This window comes from Tasmannia lanceolata, unplaced genomic scaffold, assembly GCF_043159265.1.
Source record: "Tasmannia lanceolata isolate RefF3 unplaced genomic scaffold, GAP_Taslan_0.1 ptg000008l, whole genome shotgun sequence".
Lineage (NCBI taxonomy): Eukaryota > Viridiplantae > Streptophyta > Magnoliopsida > Canellales > Winteraceae > Tasmannia > Tasmannia lanceolata.
In genome coordinates, this window is record NW_027518685.1 from 15,051,692 (window position 1) to 15,070,861 (window position 19,170).

Sequence of the window (19,170 nt, forward strand, 5' to 3'; positions counted from 1 at the left end):
CTTTTAAATTTCATGTATCAGCCCAGAAGAAACCTAAAGATTCAAACTCCTCCATAGAGAATCCTTAGTTAATGTGTTGGTGGAAGGGGACGCCCTGAAAGTAATCCGTTGGCTTAATGGATCTCTCCTTCCCTTGGAGATTTACCCTGCTATTTGACGAGATTCGGGACCTTACCCGGGGTGCAAATATAGCATTTCAGCATGTCAGACATAACATAATAGATTGGTGACCCGACATTTGGAGAAAAAAGAAGAAGAATGGATATCGACCGTTACAGTATTCCAAATTGCGCGGGAAAAATGAGGTCTGCAAATGGTGAAGCCGACCGGTTAGCCAAGAATTGGTTGTATAAGGAAGGGCTAGTGCAATTTGATCCCCCCCCCCGAATTTGTCTTGTACTTTGCCCTTCTCTATACCTTTGGAGGAGGTTTTCTTTGGTCCTATTTGTTTTGCTCTGCTGTTCTGTATTGTGACCATCTCGGTCTCCGGATTTTGCCATTTCTTAATAAAATTTTATAGCCATTAAAAAAAAAATAGTTTGATTGTGTTTTATGTTTGCAATTTAAAATTCAGACATGTGAGTCTTATCGATGCTAACTCAACTCAACTCAACAAAGCCTTTGTCCCAAACTAGTTGGGGTCGGCTAAATGAATCCTTTAGAAAAATTTCATGAAGAAGGAATCTATCCGGCTCTAATCCTGGCTCTTGTTGGGTTCTTCTACGTGGATCATTTTCTTCCATTCTATCCTATCCTCCTATCCAAGGTCATTGTTTCTACCCAAGTTGTTTTCGGTCTGCCCCTACCTCTTTTTACTCCATCAATTTGGCACGAGTCGCCTCTTCTCACTAGAGCATCCAAAGGCCTACGTTGGATGTGTCCAAACCATCTTAAGCGGTGCTCTCTCATCTTCTCCTCAATTGGTGCCGCCCCCACCTTTTTACGAATGTCTTCATTTTTAATTCTATCTAACTTTGTGTGGCCGCACATCCATCTAAGCATTCACATCTCCTCTACACTCATCTTATGCACATGCTGCTTCTTGGTGGCCCAACATTCTGAGCCGTACAATATGGCTGGCCTCACAGCTGTCTTATAAAACTTTCCCTTCAATTTGGTAGGGATTTTACGGTCGCACAAAACTCCTGAGGCAAGCTTCCACTTTAACCAACCTGCTCTTATTTTATGGTTAACATCAAATTCAATCCCTCCTTCATTATGTAGAATTGAATCAAGGTAGCAAAAGATATCCCTCTTAGGTACCTCCTGTCCAGTCATATTGACTACATCCTCGTTCCGCCTCCTTATATTACTAAAGTTGCATTCCATATATTCTGGCCTCACAACTCTTATTCTATTGTTAACATCCTCTTATCGATGCTAACTACAATACATTAATAATTTCTTTTTCAAGGTTAACTCTTGCTTGGTTTTCTAACTTTTTTGCTTATACATGTCTTGATCCACATGAGTATTTGGTACTCATATCTGTATCCATGTCCTAATTTCGTAAAATGCTAGCCATATCTCTATTACCCACATCCGTATCCGTACCTGAGTATCTAGACCACTGTTTAAAACGTGGATGCGAATCAAAACGTGGCCAAGGCAACTCATAGTCGACTCGGCACGAACTCGGCTGACGTGATCATAACTTGGGAGAGTTCAGTAGTTTTGATTGAATTTATAGCGCAAAACGCGGACTTGGAGAAGAACACGGCCAAGGTAAGTAGGAGTTGACTCGGGGGAGTGATGAAAATATGATCTAGACTAACAATCAAAACAAAATGGCAATCTAGTAGGATTTTTTAATGTTTATGGAGGAAAACAAGATAAATAGGAATTCTTTTATCAACTAAGATCTAACGAACAAAAACAAAGCAAAAAGAAACTAAGACATAGACATGCCCACATCCATTTCCAAAGTATGATCAAACTTGGAAGCTTTATGAACACTTTTCTTTTGTGTTAATAGAAAACCATGAAGAATGAACGCTTGACCTTATATTATATCACAGTAAAGACCTTGATCTTTATGAACAGCAATTGTAACATGATTCTATAATTATCAATACAACACAGACATGAGCAAGGAAAAAAGAAACAAAGAGCTTCATTTCAATAAATAATTTGGTATAACAAGAAGAGACATCACAAATTCAAATTTCCAATAGAAGTACAAGAAAAAAGGAGATAGAGGGAGAAGAAGAGGGCAGATCATACTATCCATGAAAAGGAGCCCACATATCCGCATAAAATCTCAACGACGCTGGCAATGCCTGCCTCCATGCATCAAGATCAGGCAAATCCCCAGTCAGAGCTATACAACTATCCTCGTTTCGATTTCCAAGATTCAGAACAAACAATCGACCCGGAAAGACTTGATCCATTGCCTTCAAAGTTTCCTCTTTAATTAAATTCCCATCTCTCCTTGGATCCTCAGACTCAACACAACTTCCCCCACAATTCACCATAATCCTCCCTCCCTTTCTCAAACCCCTCTTCAATTTCTCCCAAGTCCTCCAATCCTGAAGCTCTGGAATCACACTCCCTTTACAAAACAAATCAACCAAAATCCCCGAAAACCCGTCTCTAACATTGGCATTCAATGCATCTCCTATATAAACAAAAAGCTGTTTTGGATTCTCTGTTTCAAGATTTGAAAGGCCAAAGTACTCTCTACCAACTGAAATTACAGAAGGGTCAAGCTCCCATCCATGGATTTCAACATGAGGGTATAGGTGCAAGATCAAACGGGCGGTGGACCCCGCGCCAAACCCTAGAATTCCCAATGGGCCGGGAGGTAAAATTGGTGGGAGAGTAGCAAAAACATCAAAGTAAGTTTGTGTGAGGAATTTGAAAAGGAAAGATATGCTATGGATGTTACCTGGGTTGTCTAGCAGGAGGAGCCTGGAGCCTGCAAATGGGTGGTCGGCCCTTCTAGATACTTCTAGAACCCTGATGTAGTTATGCCTGGATTTGAATTTTAGTAGAGTTTTGACGTAATTGGCGGGAATGCCATCGTCTTGGGTCTTGTTTTGATCTTTGGAGAGATGGGTTTGTTGGGTTTTGGCAGATAATGATCGGAACCTGGTTAAAGATGGAGAGATTTTGTGAGCAACTTTGAGGTTTTGAGGTGGGGTTGAGAGAGGAGGGAGGGATTTTTGAAATGGGTCTGAGCCCAACGGTCGGATTTGGTGGGAAATGGAGACGTTGGAAATGGCTTTCATCGAGTCGAGTACGCCTTTCTTCGTTCTCTGTGGATGTGTCTGCTTGAACGCGTAACTGGGTATAAGATAGAAGCGGGGAAAAGGGGTGAATTCCGTATTATCTGCAGGCAGCTGATAGTTGCACTACCATTGTTTTGATAATGGGACTGAACAGCTTGTCTTTTTATTATTTAATTGGCTGTTGGGAGCCTTGTTTTTGGTAGGGTTGTTTGCAACATGCAACTTGGGTCGGGCTCAACACCCCTCATGTTTTTGGGAATGGCAATAGCCTTTGACAGCCGGTTTGTTGTTGTTCCATTATCAAATATGGAAGTGGGAATATCAGTAACCTTTGGATCTGCTGCTTCATACGTGACATGTTTGCCAATCTCACCAATTGATGAAAATACCCTCGAAATACTCGTCTTTGCCCTCCCTTTAACCCCTATTGTCTTGATAAGGTATAAAAACACTAGCCAATTAGCTGTTGACACGTGGCCCCAGGATGGCCCACCACAAGCCTAATTGTTGTACATGGGTATTATGGTAATTACCTCGAAGTAGGTAAACCCGAACCTATGACAAGCCGACACCTGTCCTGGGGTAGGTAATCCAACCACCCCAGGTTTCCCTCTATAAAAGGGCTTTCAAAGCTCTTACCAAGGGTAATAACTTCTCACCCATCACTCTTAAAACTAGCTCTGCACTCCTGCTCATACTGACTTGAGTGTCGAAGGGCCTGTCCGGAGCAACACTTCGGGTTGGTCTTCTAACCTCGTTTGCTCCTTGTGCAGGACTCAGCTCCTCAGCCTCTCCACTCCGGTCCCTCATAACTCAGCTCCTTCAGTTTGGCTCCTCGGGTCCTCCAGCTCAGCTCTGATGTTACTGCCGTATCTGTTACCGATTTTAGGCCTAACACGTCTAAACCTTGAAGAGTTGAAGAGGAAGAAGAAAGAAAGAAAATAAGAAAAAGGTTCGTATTTCTCTCTCATAGGTTTTAGCTTAGAAAGTGCTCGTAAGGGTTTATTCGCAATCGAAAAACCCACTGTAAATAAGGGGAAAATGAAATATCTGGCTTTCGTTCTGTTGAAATATGAATTGGGTTTTGGAAACTCTCCTCCATATTGTCACAGAGAGGTTAAAAAATTGAAATGTGTGATAAAATATATGGGAAAAAGGAAATCAAAAATCAGTTTAGTTCGTAGCTGACTTCAAAATCATTTGCGCATAAAATTATATGTAAATAATTTTTAGATGTATTAAAAGAGGCCCTAGAGTAATGTTGGTGAACCTCTGCCTGCTTTAGATTTGAATCATCCTGTTTCTGATTTTGCCCTAGTAATATTTGTTTGTTTGTTTAAGAGAGTGTGTGTGATGTTTATTCTAATTATTGTTTTTGTCTGGTTCTAAAATATGTATTTCTTTCTTTAATTATTTTATGTGAGACAATTTTCAAAATTTAAAGAATGTGCATAAAAAATCAAAGGGAAAAATACAGATACACCCCCTCAATTATGGCCAAATTCCACCTCTAACCCCGTGGTATGAAGGTACCAAAGACACCCCCTTCAACTTTCTGACATTTTTAAGTAGACCCCTCCATTGATGGTCCGTTAGTTTAACCTGATGGAATGACTAAAACTAACCATGGTTAATATTTTGAGGACATAAATACCCTCGTCACTGGTTGTAAGCCATTTGCAGAGGGATCAGGGTTACACCATTTCCCACCGCCACCGTCGCCACCTCCACCATAGTCAATGAAACTCCACTCCATGGCTACATCAAACCCCACATTTCAAGAAAAGACACTGATAAAAAAAATACAAATAAAGATCTAAAATATTAGGGTTTCTATGCAAAGCATGCTAATGATGTGATTGAAGACAAATAAAACCCATACATCGAGTTTTGTGCTGATAAATAAACATTGGTTTGAATCAAATCCTAATTTTCAGTTTTCAGGTATGAAAACCCTAATTTTTAGCCGGGGAAGATGAGGGCATTATAGTCATTTCTTCCTCTCTGTCCACTCCGTCACAGAAAAAAACCCACGGATAGTTTAGGGGGTGTCTTTGGTAACTTCGAAACCACGGGGTTTGAAGTGGAATTTTGCCATAGTTGAGGGGGTGTATCTGTATTTTTCCCAAAATCAAACTATGGGATTCGTCAGGTTGAAGCTTCATGCATTGGTCAAGTGTTCTATATAATATGGTGACCACGCCTATGGTAAATATAGTAAATTTTGTTGAAAAATGGTTCATCCATTTGGTGTCAGTGAATGGTAGGAAAGGAAGGGTGGTGATGGGATTTATAGGAGAGATTTTGGGGTGATGGGATTTATAGAAGAGATTTTTTTTTAATCACCATGACAGCTATAAGAAACAAAAGGAAGTCAATGGAGTAAACCTGCAAAGTGGCTGTAATTCAATGCGCTGTGATTGTCAAGCATGCATGGCCAATTTAGTGAAATGGCACATTGTGAGCTTCAACAATAACCACCATCATAGATTCTTAGATGAAAATGGGGTTCACAACTTACCAGCTTCCGAGTTCAGCGATGAGCTGCAATTCCAATTAAGCACTCCTATAGTTCATATTCTTGTATATTTTTGTCTCAACACTCGAGCAATTTTTTTTTTCTTTTCTGAAGAACCTGAGGCATGCTAAGTTAGAGGCGAAGCCAACTATCTCCCACTGGTTACTTCAATTTCTTCACACTTACCTTTTGTAATTTGATTTCTTCTTCTGTAGCACGGTGTGGTTGACGACCTAAGAATTGATGTGGATGAATTCAAAAGCATGCTGTAGGAGGTCCACAGCTTGCCTGCACGCTGTACAGCTGGCTTTCATTCGTGGGTCGTCATGTCAATTTTTCCGCTCTTGTTTCTTGTTTTTTTGAATGGCTCTGCTCTTGTTTCTTGATTTATCTTTTTATTTACTGTTGTGCCAACTCTCATGCACTTACCTATTTCTTTTGTGCTCCATTCCCTTTGTAGGCTAAGGGATTGGTGGATCATGAGTGCCATGTAGCCAGTGTTTCAAAATGCGAATGCATGTCAAAACTATTAGAAAAATCGATGTGCAAATCTGTAATTTAGGATTCAAGATTACCTTGTAACCTTTTAATTTCACAACTTTGGAATCAGAAATCGACAGTAGCTATTTACTGCAAGAATTAAATGTAAGCAAATAAACAAAGTCGTTAGATCACTTACCGAGTTGAGGCACGAAGGATCTTCGCTGTCCTCCAGACAAATCTCGCCCCCACTATGATGAATCAACGGTGCAAATGGGCTTCACGGCGTATGTCTCCAGGATACAATAACTTTTGCTCCAGGGGTGTGCACTCACGCAGCCCGGATGCCTATCAAACTCGCTTATATGTGCCAGAAAGCCTTGATCAGATAATCTTGGGAGAAACCAGAAATTCCAGAAACAGAAGGAGACGTAGAGAAGAAAGAGAGTCAGGAAGGTTTCTCTGCTAAGGATCCCTTTCTGTTATCTCTAAATTCGGTTTTATAGAAAAACAAGAGGCACGTATTAGCGAAACGTCGCACTACGTCGATACGGAAGCTTAAACGGTAACAAAGAGTTTAAACAAAAATTAAAGAATATTTTAAACGTTTAAAAGAAAAAGAGAAAAATTAAACAAACAAAAAGAAAAATCCTTAGGCCCATGCTCGCGGCCTCCAAGCCGCGTCGGGCCGGGCGGCGGCGTCTGTGGTAAGACCAAAAGCTCGTCGGACCCAAGTGGGCGATCCGTGCGCGTAGGATCCCCATGACCTCTTGCTCATTCAAAAAGGCTAAGAGAGTGGAAGTATATATATGGCCACTCTCATCCTCTCACACTTCCCATCTAAGACTAAAGTTTTCTCATGACTTCAGTCATTTTGGAGGGAAGCTCAAATAATTTGAATGAGAAGCCCAAAAGCATAAAGCAAGTCCCAAAGAAGGACAAACATATAATGACTAAAAACACCTCATTGTAGGTTTGAATTACAAAAAGACTTTTTCACATAAAAAGTCAACAAAAACACGGCCTAAGAAAATCCTAGTCGACTCGGTATGATGCTGTCACGTACTTGGTTGATGTGGCTGAGTATTCAGTTGACGCGGTCATTATTTGGGAGAGTCAAAGGAGTTTTATTGACTTTGTAGGGCAAAACACAGACTCGGACAAGAACATAGCCAAGGTAAAAGAGAGTTGACTCGGAGGAGTCCATGATGACGCAGGAGAGTCTTAAAACTATGCATGTGGCTGATTTGAAGGGCCATTTGGCTGATTATGAGCTTAGTTGTGGGGCTCTTGTGTGCCTCTTCTTTCCACAATTGCCACATATCAGCTTCTCCTTCTTTGTTGCACTCATTCCTCCCCACCTCACCCCTGTACTAATACTACTGCCAGATATTGCTCTGTCCCTCGAGCCAGAAACCAAGGCTGAGCACTTGGGCTCTAATGTACTTCTTTTGGGAGGCTCTCCATGTGCTATGTTGCTGGTCTCTCTTTTGATATAGTTGTTAACAGCGTCAAGTGACGGGAGAGAATCTTTCCCTAGGACTCAAACCCTTTGTAACACAAGATCAGAGTTCAATCTTATTAGGGATTCAAATTTCCACCATTTGCTCCTGAGAATATAATAATATTCCTCTACGCACATCTCCTAAATAATTTTTTTACAATCTTAATAGTTTATACTAGCATTTGAATGTAATAGTACAATACGTCTCTAATTGGGATTGTTATTAGAGACGGACTTTCATTGAAAATTGTTGGTGAATTAACCCCTTTTAGTACTCTTTTTTAACACACTTTTACTGTTATATACTTTATAATTAAGCCATCTTGTTATGTATTAGCTTCTCTTGCATATAGTCTCTTTGTGGGGGATTAAAAATATAGACTAATTATAAAGACATACATTATATTCTTTTTGTAGAGGGCTAAGAATGCACGCTGAAAATTCTAACATATATAGTAGAATATGAGCAAGATGTTTTATGTATTGATTTAGCTGATAGGCTCTAGCAATGTCGTGTTTATAGGAGTATCTCTGGGCAACAATGTTCCTTACATCTTTTGCTGTATGTGAAAACATTAATCCTCTACTGATGCTACATAGTGTGTCAGCCATAATATTACCATAAGGTTCTCAAATTCCTACCTCATAGTTGGGATCATCTTCCTCTGGTTCCTTCACCTTCTTTTTGTTCCATTATCCGTTGATTTATAAGACTCAATTTAGATCTGCTCCCAATAAACTTTTTGGCAAATTATGACCATTCAAGATAATTTGACCCATCCAATACATAATCTAGACTTATGGACGGTCCATTTGACCACTTATCTTGGATTGATATGGACATGAATTAGTCATAGACTGCCTGATGAAGTATTTCCAGACATGATCCGATTTTAAATTATAAATCAACTACACTTTACAACTTCCACATGATTCAATTTGTCTGAAACTAATTTCAGATAGAAAAATCATGGAAACCACTCCACTTTAACAATCAAATGCCTAAAAGACTGCTTCTAACACATTCAATATTGATCCAAATGAATCTGGGCCTCTTCCAAAAATTCACCATAACAAGGAATTTTTTGGCTTGAGAATTGCTTCAAAAATTCTCTCTTTAGAAGAGAAAAGATCAGAGTGCCGGAGTTCTGTCCTCTCAATTTTCAGAAACTTGAGATTAATGAATCTCCGTTATACCTCTTCAAAACAGTCCAAAAATTAGGAAATTTTTTTCGTGAATACCTTTTAAACAATCCACTTCAACCAATCCATTATGCAATTCAGATTTGGTCCAGGATGTGCTATATGGCAGAGGTCAGCCGTATGCCTTGGGATATCGTATTGTCCAACTTATCTCCTCTTGGCTTTTTTGATGTTGTTCAGAGGAGAAGGAATTATTTCTATTCCCTCTCTAATGCAATGTAAATCGTGACGGGTGAGTATGGCTCCCCTTCAACCACCTGATGACGTTGAGGGAATCTCCCTCTACTATCACTTGATCTAGGAGACACTTCGTCCTTTAAATGAATGCCATTGTGGACACACTTATCAGATATTTCATATTGGTTGTCAACATAATAGGTAAAAAACCTGAGCTTTCTTCGTCCATGTTTTAGCATTCTTATATATGTTTAAACATATTGCTGTATATATATTGTACCCTTCTTTTTCCATCTTGATGTGTTGCTTTATTGTGTTTTCTATGGTTACTGCCTGGTGTCTTGTCCAACACAACATGCATCTGCAATGTGATGAGGTAGTAGTAGCTGTGCATGTAGAGTCATAACAAGTTAAATTAGCAAACTACAGAGAGCTTCATTTCTCTGTTTTCCCACTGATGTTGAGAAACCCAGTTGTAAAAAAAGGATAGCGGAACTGAGAATCTCATGTTCAAAGTGTAAGATTGTAGAAGAATGACTCAATCATTGTTTAAACTATAAAGTATTATAGTTGGGTTATTTATTGAGGCCAACCTAGGGAAGATATCACTTTCAAGGATAGATTTGATTCAACCTTAATCAAGATACAGGAGAACTTGAAGCCTTGACAAAGTGGGATTCTCATACCATACGGCTGAAGTCATCAGCTGTATGGCCCCATCACCATGAGATCTTTGACATCAACCCATGGATTGATGTATAATACCATTGATGTATTTGTGAACATTTTCCTTCAATTTTCTGACTAGTTTTTGAGGGGCTTATCCGGAGATCTTCAGTTTCCAGTTTTTTTAAAGCACAGTATCAGATCTGGCCCTTTTTTATTGAATATATTCTATCAGTTTCATATGCCAAATCCATCCTCTCTCCATTATTTTTTTAGGTACAATATGATAGAAGTGATCTGATTGCATTTTAACACATTGAAGATGCTGGACTAGTTTTCAGTGTTTGGTTGCACAAACACTCGGCATCCATTGGAATTTTGAGAGAAAATTAAAGCTAATATCTTCTTTGGTTGCCAATATTGTATTGAAATTCAAGGAGAATCCCCAACATGTCTCTAACATAATTATTGCTTGTCTGCCCATATGGCATTCATCCCTTCTCCTTCTCACTTTCAAACTAAATTCTACGAAAAAGGGAGAATTTTGGTTGAAAAACCTTGGAAAAAGAGCTTTTATCTCTCTTTCTCTCTTCCCTCTGTATATCAGTAATGGCACCCCTACTTTTCCCCCTACTCCCCGAGTCTATGCTGCGCAACCAAACTCTACTGTAATCTATTCCACTTCTCTCCGAGAGGTAATTCAAGGGTGCGATTGAATCGTCAGAAGCAGGAATCGGTATTGGCATCTGATTTCAATTTAGGCGATTTTGGCACTTGGTTGCCTTTGCTAAATGGAATGGGAAACAAAATTTAACTCCGAGCAGAAAAAACGAGGGAAAAGTGGGCACATTTTGGTTCCAGCGGTTGTATTTTGATTCTTAGAATGGGGAGAAAAAATGGCGATCATCTTAGTCGAGATTCCCAATATTAGGTCGCTGCTCTTTCTTCTCCTCCCCTTTTTTTCCTCTCAAGCATCCTCGCCCCTCCTCTCCCCTGTTTTGGTAACTGCAAAGGAGATGTGTTGTTCGGAGCAAAGGCGCCCTGGTTGAACGAGACGATCTAACTGTTCCAAGAAGGTATGTTTTTGTTTCTTTTGCTAGGTTTTTATTCTTCTTCCTTAGTGGTTTTTTTCCCCTGTTACCAAGAAGGCAATGATCTGCTTCTCTCCTCTCCTCTCCACAAGTGCTTGCTTTTATTTTTCTCTGATATGAACCTGGGTTTATTTCTCTAGATCAAAATAAGCATTAATAAAATCAAATAAACCCATCACGAACCCTGCATTTTCTCCTTTCTTTGAGACCCTAAAATCATGGGGATTTTAGGGTGAAGAAGTCTCTAAAATCAGTGGGGGTTTTAGGGTGAAGAAGTATGTAAAATCCATGGGGGTTTTAGGGTGAAGAGAAGCCAACTACAAAAGTGAAGTTTGTAAAATCCGTGGCATCGGCAAAGCGGACAAAAGCAAAGTCTCTTCCTTTGTCTCTTCGCAACAGGGGTAAGAGGAGGATGCTACCAGCAGCATCCATCACCCATGGTGATGAACACGAACATGCAAAGCAGGCATCGCATGATGCATGACAATAGAGATATGCAACCCTAAATGATGTCTAATTGATCCCCTGCCGTCCCTCCTTACACTGGTTTTTATATGTACAATCCCAAACCTAATTATCAGTCAGATAATGCTAATTATGGTGCTCATTTGTTTAGTGATGAGAATGCAAACAGTGTGCTACCATGTAAAGAGAAGGGGAACAGGACGTGGGCTTGGGTATTTGTGCTTACACAGTGTCTAATAGTGCTTGATTTCTGTTTTAAATGTCTTTTTCATTTGTTGTTGTTGTTGTTGAAGATGGGTGAGGTATTGATGGGATGTTACCAAATCTTTTTTTCTCTCTCTTCTATTTCTCTGTCTTCAACTCAAGTATAGAGATTGGAGGAGGTGTGATTTTAGGTAGAGACCAGCCATTCTTTTGAGAAAATTGGTGGGCTTTCTTGGGTTTGTTATTTTTTTTCTTTCTCACTTATATCTTAAGTTTTAAGGGGTTTTCCCTTTATGTCTCTTGAATTTCACTTGGGCTTGCAGAGATCAGTTTCTATACCTTGCTTTGGACTAGAAAAAAAAAAACTATATCGGTCTCTTTCTCACAAGTGTGGAGGGCTAGAGGTTCTGGGCAATTTTTGGGGTGACATTTGCAAATAGTTCTGTCATAATTCGGCCAGCTTTCAACTTCCCGATCAATATTCCAAAGAATCTTTGGGTCTGTTTGGAAGTAAGAGAAGGAAAAGAGATCTTCATTTCTTTTTCTTCCTTTTCCTCTTGATTTAAGAGAACAGTCAGGCAGTAAAAAGGGACTTCAACTCAACTCAACTCAACTCAACTCAACTCAACTCAGCCTTTGTCCCAGACTAGTTGGGGTCGGCTAAGTGAATCCTTTAGAAAAATTTCATGAAGAAGGTGAAAGGAATCTGCCCGGTTCTAATCCTGGCTCTAGTTCGGTTCTTCTACGTGGATTATTTTCTTCCATTCTAATCTATCCAAGGTCAAGTTCTCTGTTATGTTCCAAGCTATCAAGTCTTTCCTCACTGTTTCTACCCAAGTTGTTTTCGGTCTGGCCTTACCTCTTTTTACTTCATCAATTTGCACGAGTCGCCTCTTTTCACTAGAGCATCGAAAGGTCTACGTTGGATATGTCCAAAGTCCAAACCATCTTAAGCGGTGCTCTCTCATCTTCTCCTCAATTGGTGCCACCCCCACCTTTCTACGAATGTCTTCATTTTTAATTCTAACTAACCTTGTGTGGCCGCACATCCATCTAAGCATTCGCATCTTCGCACATCCATCTAAGCATTTGGAAAATTTGTAGCCACAAAGTGAATAGTGAATGGCGACCAAACAAAGCTAGGAAAAGAAAAATGTCATTTTACTTTGATTTTCCTATTTTTGGTTCCACCAATGAGGAGAATCCACACATTGAGTCGCGATTTTTCCATGCGTTGTAGTGTTTCATGTGTTCCATGTGTTACAGTGCGTTTTCTGATTATTGCGTAAATGTGTTGCTGCTGTCCAAGAGCTTTTGTTGCACCTGAGTGCACTCGTGCTTGTGAGCGCCATTGATTAATATGATTATTTCCTCTAATGTGTTTTTGATTATATATCATTTGCCCGAATTCTCATTTTTTCTGCTCCTTGATGGTATTATATGACTCCTTGTTCCTTCGTGCAACTTATCAAAGTTCAATCGTTGGGCTAAAATCCTTTTGGTATTTTATTTTTTGACAAGTATTTGTGCAATTTTCTCATAGATGTGAGTCCTAAAGAGTCACATATTGAAGAATTAATTGCAGTGGATGTGATGTATATAGGAATGCTCTGGATTTACTTTCCTATTCCTGTTTTTAATTTATTCTGCTATAAAAAGGTATAAACAAAAGTATCTTCAAAGGGAGAGAATTGTTCTTAAGAGGGTTTATTTATAGTATACTATTCTTAACTGATTAATAAATACGAGTAACGAAGGATGCATTGACAAGCTTCGGATGGATGGACGTACCTTAACCTTATTATGTTCTTTACTAAACTCAATCAGCCGGGTTTCTCTTCGTCTCAGGTCGATGGATCTTCTCAATTGGAAGATCTCCTATAAGAGACACAAGAAACATCAATATAGAATAAAAAGTTGCGATGTTTTTGCATATTCTTGTACAATATAATAAGTGTGCATTGTGCGACAATAATAACATATGGAATGATTGGTTGAAGATAATTACACTTTTATTTATTTTTGCTCATTAATCATTTATATGTTCAAGTTTGTTCACCTACTCTTTATGACATTGCGGATTCATTCAGATGCAAAGGGACTAAGAAACAAATCTTTCCCCCACTTTGAAGAACCTGATAGTGTTTTCAGAAAGGATAGAGCTAACGGCGAGGAATCTCAGGTGCTGAAAGATATGGTGAAGGCCATGGACAATGGAGATGAAAATAATGATCATGAGCATGTGCAAGATGGTGGACTAGATGATATCGATGTATTAATGACTCAAGTACCTGGAGATACGCCTACTGGATCAAAAGGTTCCAAGAAAACTCGTCGAAAGAGAAACCGAGATATTGACAACTTTGATGCATGCTTTATGGAACTGGTAAAACATTTGTGACTTTGTGTGTGCAAGCAAATATGAGGATTGACAACTTGGCTAATCGCCTTGGTCATGAGCATGATGCGGCGCAAAAGAGGAAAACTATCTATGGTGAGATGACAACGTTACCCAATCTTAGTCTGAAGGAACAACTTTGGACAACAACTATGATCGGTATTGATCCAAAAATGACTGACATCTTCTTCAGCCTTCCAAAAGTGGCAAAGGTGGAGTGGGTCCATATGATGCTTTCTGGAGAAATATAGATTGTGAATTTAATTAGTCGTATTCAGATGTGGTCGATATTATTTTGGTTGATATTATAGATTATTTACATATTATAATTTAGTTTGATACTAGTTTAGTAGTTACGTCATTTATTTCTCATAAATAGTTTTTGTTGTTTCTTTTTTAGACACTTTGTTTTTTTTATTGTTATCTTTCTATGGTGTCAATGTCTTAGTAGTATATATGATTTTACAAGGGGGAATCGGAATAGGATTGGAATGTGAAGCCGATACCGATTCCCGATTCCGGTAATCCAAACTCACCAAGGGTATCATCATCATGAAAATGACCTGTTTTTCTGAGGTTGTCACAAAAAATATTTTTCTTTTCATGGAAAAATCTGTCCCTGATTTTTAAAGATTGTGATTACTTTTTGGAAGATTGAATCATGTATTCAATAAATACATCAAACAATTTCCTTTGAAGGATATTGTTATTGTGTTTAGTTTTTTTATGAATATTTGACAAGTTCACATGTGTGGAACCAGATCCGGGACGGGCGTGAGGGGACGGGCCCCCGCGCGAGTCTCTAGACCGTCCACGTGAAGGAGAGCCCCACCAAGGAACCCTCGAAAGAGTGCCCCTCACAGCATGAGCGGCGATGTGAAGTGAGATACCTCTCGATTCGGGGACTAGCCCGGATTCGAGACGCACCTTAAGCAAAGAAAGAGTCGCCATCCAAGGAAGTGGGCCCTGGATCCCATGCTGTGCTCTGTTGCAACAGATAACCAGAGATATAAAATAGGGTTCGTGCCTGATGACGAATGGGGAAGGGATTAGGCGCCCCCAATTCGCCCAAGTGCTAGCACCTGGTCTCTTATGCCATTTATTATTAATTTTGAAGAGTTTTGGGCGAAAATCATGCGAAATGGGAACGAATATCTCCGAGATAACGTCTAGCTAATCATGCATGTCTCGGAGATGAATAAGAAGCACACACAAAAGAAATGAAAGATATGTCGCCTAAGAATAGCTAGGTTATGAGTGCCATGCCTAATTGGTGTCTAAGTTCTGGTGGACAAGCACATGCATGTTACAGCTAAAGGTATAAGATCTGTACATAAAAATAAGAAAACACAGCAAAACACACAACACAACACGACTCGACAAGACAAATCCTAAAATTCTAATGCAGGACTTGACTCGGACCAGGATGGCCATCCATCCTAGCTGCACTACGTATCCCGGCCTCGGGAAGAATCAGAGCCAACGTAGTTCGGTGTCCTATGCTAAACTACAATGCCTAAACCTCTAGGACCGCTATCCTAGACTCGATCAACTAGACTCGACTAGCTTTTAAAGCTTTTTGTGCGATTGCTTAAATTCAAGTGGATTGTGATTTTTACGACTCTCTATATGTCCTAACTAATGCAGGTTGTTTAGCCTTAAGCTAATGCAGGTGGGCCCTACATCCTATGTGTATCTAGGCTGTGCAACATAAAGAAAACCATGGGCTGACTATATGCTTCCTAGTCTAGCCATCGGTTCGACTAAGTGTCTGACCGATCGACTCGAGGCCTCCTAACTCTAGGGACACTCACACGACATGACACACCACATCAATACAAATCAAGACCGACTCCTAACTCTAAAACACCCTAAATATCTAGGACAGACTCCTAACTCTAGGGGAAGATCTTTTTGAAAAGGTTTTGAAGTTTTTTGTATTTTTGGGAGGTTTTGAAGTTATGAAAAATGGTGAAAGTTGTGAGAAATATTTACAAAAATGGTGACTGAAAATGGTGAAAGGGTGTAAAAATGGTGACTGAACTCATGGTGCCAGCAGCACGCCTGAGCTGCCTACGTACCCCTCAGCTAGGGATCAAGCCATCCGTAGTTCGGACGGAAAGGTGAGAAATAATGGTAAAGTGGTGTGTAAAGGGTGAAAGAGTGTAAAAAATGGTGACTGAACTCAGGGTGCCAGCAGCACGCCTGAGCTGCCTACGTACCCCTCAGCTAGGGATCAAGCCATCCGTAGTTCGGACTTGCATTTTCGAAAAACGCTTTTGTTGTTTTTTGAATTTTTGTTGTTTTTGGATTTTTGTTATTTGATTTTTATTGAGTTTTTGTCCCTTTTGATTGAAAGGGGGTTTTGGCTCAGGAGGTTGCCGTCCGTCGTCGCCAAAACCCGACGATGTGTTCCTGAAATCGAGGGAATCCCGAAGCTCGAGCAGGATCCCTAAGAACGTGAGGAGAATCAAACCGAAGAGGAAGGTAGAACCCCTATTCATGTGTTCTCAAATGACCGAACCATGGGCAAAACTGAGGCTGAACCATAGGCAGAATTGCCAAAATAAGGATTGAATTATGGACATAATTCGTACTAAAACAAGGGTTGAATCATGGACAGAATTCTGTGCCAAAACCAAGCTGAATTGTGGACAGAATTTGTATTAAAACTGGGCTGAATTTTGGACAGAATTTGTGAGCAAAATTGGGGCAGCAACATGGACTGGATTCTGTGCAAAATTGGGGCAGCAACATGGACTGGATTCTGTGCACAACTGGGACAGCAACATGGACTAGATTCTGTGCAAAACTGGGGCAGAACTATGGACTGGATTGTGTGCAAAATTGGGGCAGCAACATGGACTGGATTCTGTGCACAACTGGGACAGCAACATGGACTAGATTCTGTGCAAAACTGGGGCAGAACTATGGACTGGATTGTGTGCAAAATTGGGGCAGCAACATGGACTGGATTCTGTGCACAACTGGGGCAGAACTATGGACTGGATTGTGTGCAAAATTGGGCAGCAACCGGAACTGAATCTATGTGCTGAACTATGAAAACAAGTCTATCACCAAACATAGAACCAATGAGAAACTGAACAAGTGTATGAACTATGTAGATCAGTGAAAAATTAAACCAATGAAGGGCTTTTACCAGTGTATAAATCCATAGGACAGCGGCTATGTGCTTTGGGAGTCCATCTTCGCCACAAACGTCTGAACTTGCTTTGATTACTCCTTGCTTGAAGCAAGAAAACCCCTTTCAAGTCCTAAAATCTGCAACTCTCCTTTTTCTCTCTAAGATTATACCACCCTCCCAAAATCCAAAGAGAAGTATCCCTTTTAGCCGTTTGAAAGCACCGAACTTCAAACTAAAATTTTCCTTCTTCTCCTCCTTTGAACTGTTATGGCCGACGAAATGAGACTCCTCTTTCCAATTCTACCAAATCTGAGATTGATCTAAAGAGGAACCTCTCCACAGTTGTAAGATCAGACCTATTGCTTGCACAACTTGATCTATAGTTTTGAAGACCTAGATCTAGAACAAGATAATCGGCCGGAGCTAATCGGAGCTGGCCGGAGCATGAGCCGGAGGAGATGAAAAGAGGGTTTGGACTTGGGTTTGCAGAGGTGAGGGAAGTGCGATGGTTGGAGAGGTGAGGGAGGTGGGAGTTGGCTGTGAAGTGGAAGTGGGTAGTGGGGATGATGGTGGAGATGGGTGGTGAAATGGGTTTGTAAAAAAATCTGAAATGGGAGAGGTTAAACTGAAATGGGTTCGGGTACAAAATGGAATGGGGTTAGAGGTGGTGAAAACGATGGAAAAGGGGTTAGAGAAGAGAAGATGGGGATGGTGTGAGAGGGTAACTAGGGAAGAAGAAGATGGCCGGCGGGTGGGTGGAGGTGGCACAACCGGAGCAAACGGCCGGTGATGGTGAAGATGGAGGTGTTGGTCGGTCCTCCTCCTCCTCCTTCCTCTCTCTCTCTCTGCTGCTGCTGCTGCCCTCCTCCTTGTGTGTGTGTTGCTGCTGCCCTCCTCCCCCTTCTTTTCTTTTTTTTTTAGAAAATCCTCTCCCCCTCGTCAAAACCCTAGCCGACTACCCCTTTAAAGAGAGGTGAGGGCTGATGTTTGCACCTCCAAACCTTAGTAATACCACCCCCTTCAACTTGCCTTTTCTGCATGGTAATTGGTATGACCACACCCATGATTTGATGGATCACCCACCTTTTACATTATGATATTTTTTTTTTCACCCCTTTATATTACCCTGGACAAAACCTTAGTGCACTTATGACTACTTTTGTACCCTATAGGGGGGGTGTCTAGGTTAAAAAAAGATGGGAAATCAAAAAGGGCAATGATAAACTTGACCTTGCTTTTGCTATGGACAGCCACCTCATTAGTGAATTAACCTTATTTTCGATTGGGAAGGGTGGTCCACAGAAAAAAAATGTTCAATGAAAATTTAGAATATTTATTAGACCCTTTAGTTACCCACAGATAACCCTTTTCTGCGAAAATAGCCTAATTAGAACACCTCCTAACTAGATAAATCGCTCTTCTCTCAGGATACATTCACCCCCCTTTCTGGTTTACACTACGCACATTATCTTGGCTCGTTCGCTAGGCAAACGCGCTCGGATTTCGACGAAATTTCGCAGGGGCCTTGGTGGGACCCAAAGATAGCATAGGGTTAAGTTTGGGACCCTAGATCATTGATTTGATGGGGTTTTGCACAAAATTGGAAGGTTTAGGGCACGGTCAAAATGGGGTGTCTACAGATGCCCCTCTTTGGCAGAGCGTGCTTGTCGCGCGAATGCCAAAGCCGAACAGACAACACATTTTGACTGGCCCAAGATTTCTAATGGAAGGGATGCAAGGGGGTGACGAGATGGATCGACGAGACAGATTCTCACCGAGAGGGAATGATAAGATGAATTGACGAGACAGATTCTCGAAAAGACTACTGAGATGGACTCTCAAGGGATAGTGAGACAGACTCTCACAAATTGCAGAATGGAATAATTAGACAGCCTCTAATTAAGCTACTCAGGGATTTGGAGATTATAAAGCGGAATGATTAGACAGCATCATGATCAAACCTGATTTAGGATTTGAGAAGACAGCATCTTGACAGATGAACAAGGCGGAATGATTAGACAGCATCATGATCAAACCTGAATTGGGATCTGAGAAGACAACATCTTGACAGATGAACAAGGCGGAATGA

At 40.5% G+C, this 19,170-nt stretch overlaps 1 protein-coding gene across 1 annotated transcript; it reads right to left on the reverse strand.

Moving 5' to 3' along the window:
* Nucleotides 1-2,091: 2,091 nt before the first annotated feature.
* On the reverse strand, nt 2,092-3,290 carry LOC143883288 (S-adenosyl-L-methionine-dependent methyltransferases superfamily protein). Its single transcript, XM_077386633.1, has one exon. It carries the CDS (start codon nt 3,228-3,230, stop codon nt 2,223-2,225), a length of 1,008 nt encoding a protein of 335 aa, XP_077242748.1. The 5' UTR covers nt 3,231-3,290; the 3' UTR covers nt 2,092-2,222.
* Between the last annotated feature and the right edge of the window lie 15,880 nt (nt 3,291-19,170).

What these genes read in the sequence shown, in the direction of transcription:
- LOC143883288 (XM_077386633.1), bottom strand. Translation starts at nt 3,230, where the DNA reads ATGAAAGCCATTTCCAACGTCTCCATTTCCCACCAAATCCGACCGTTG.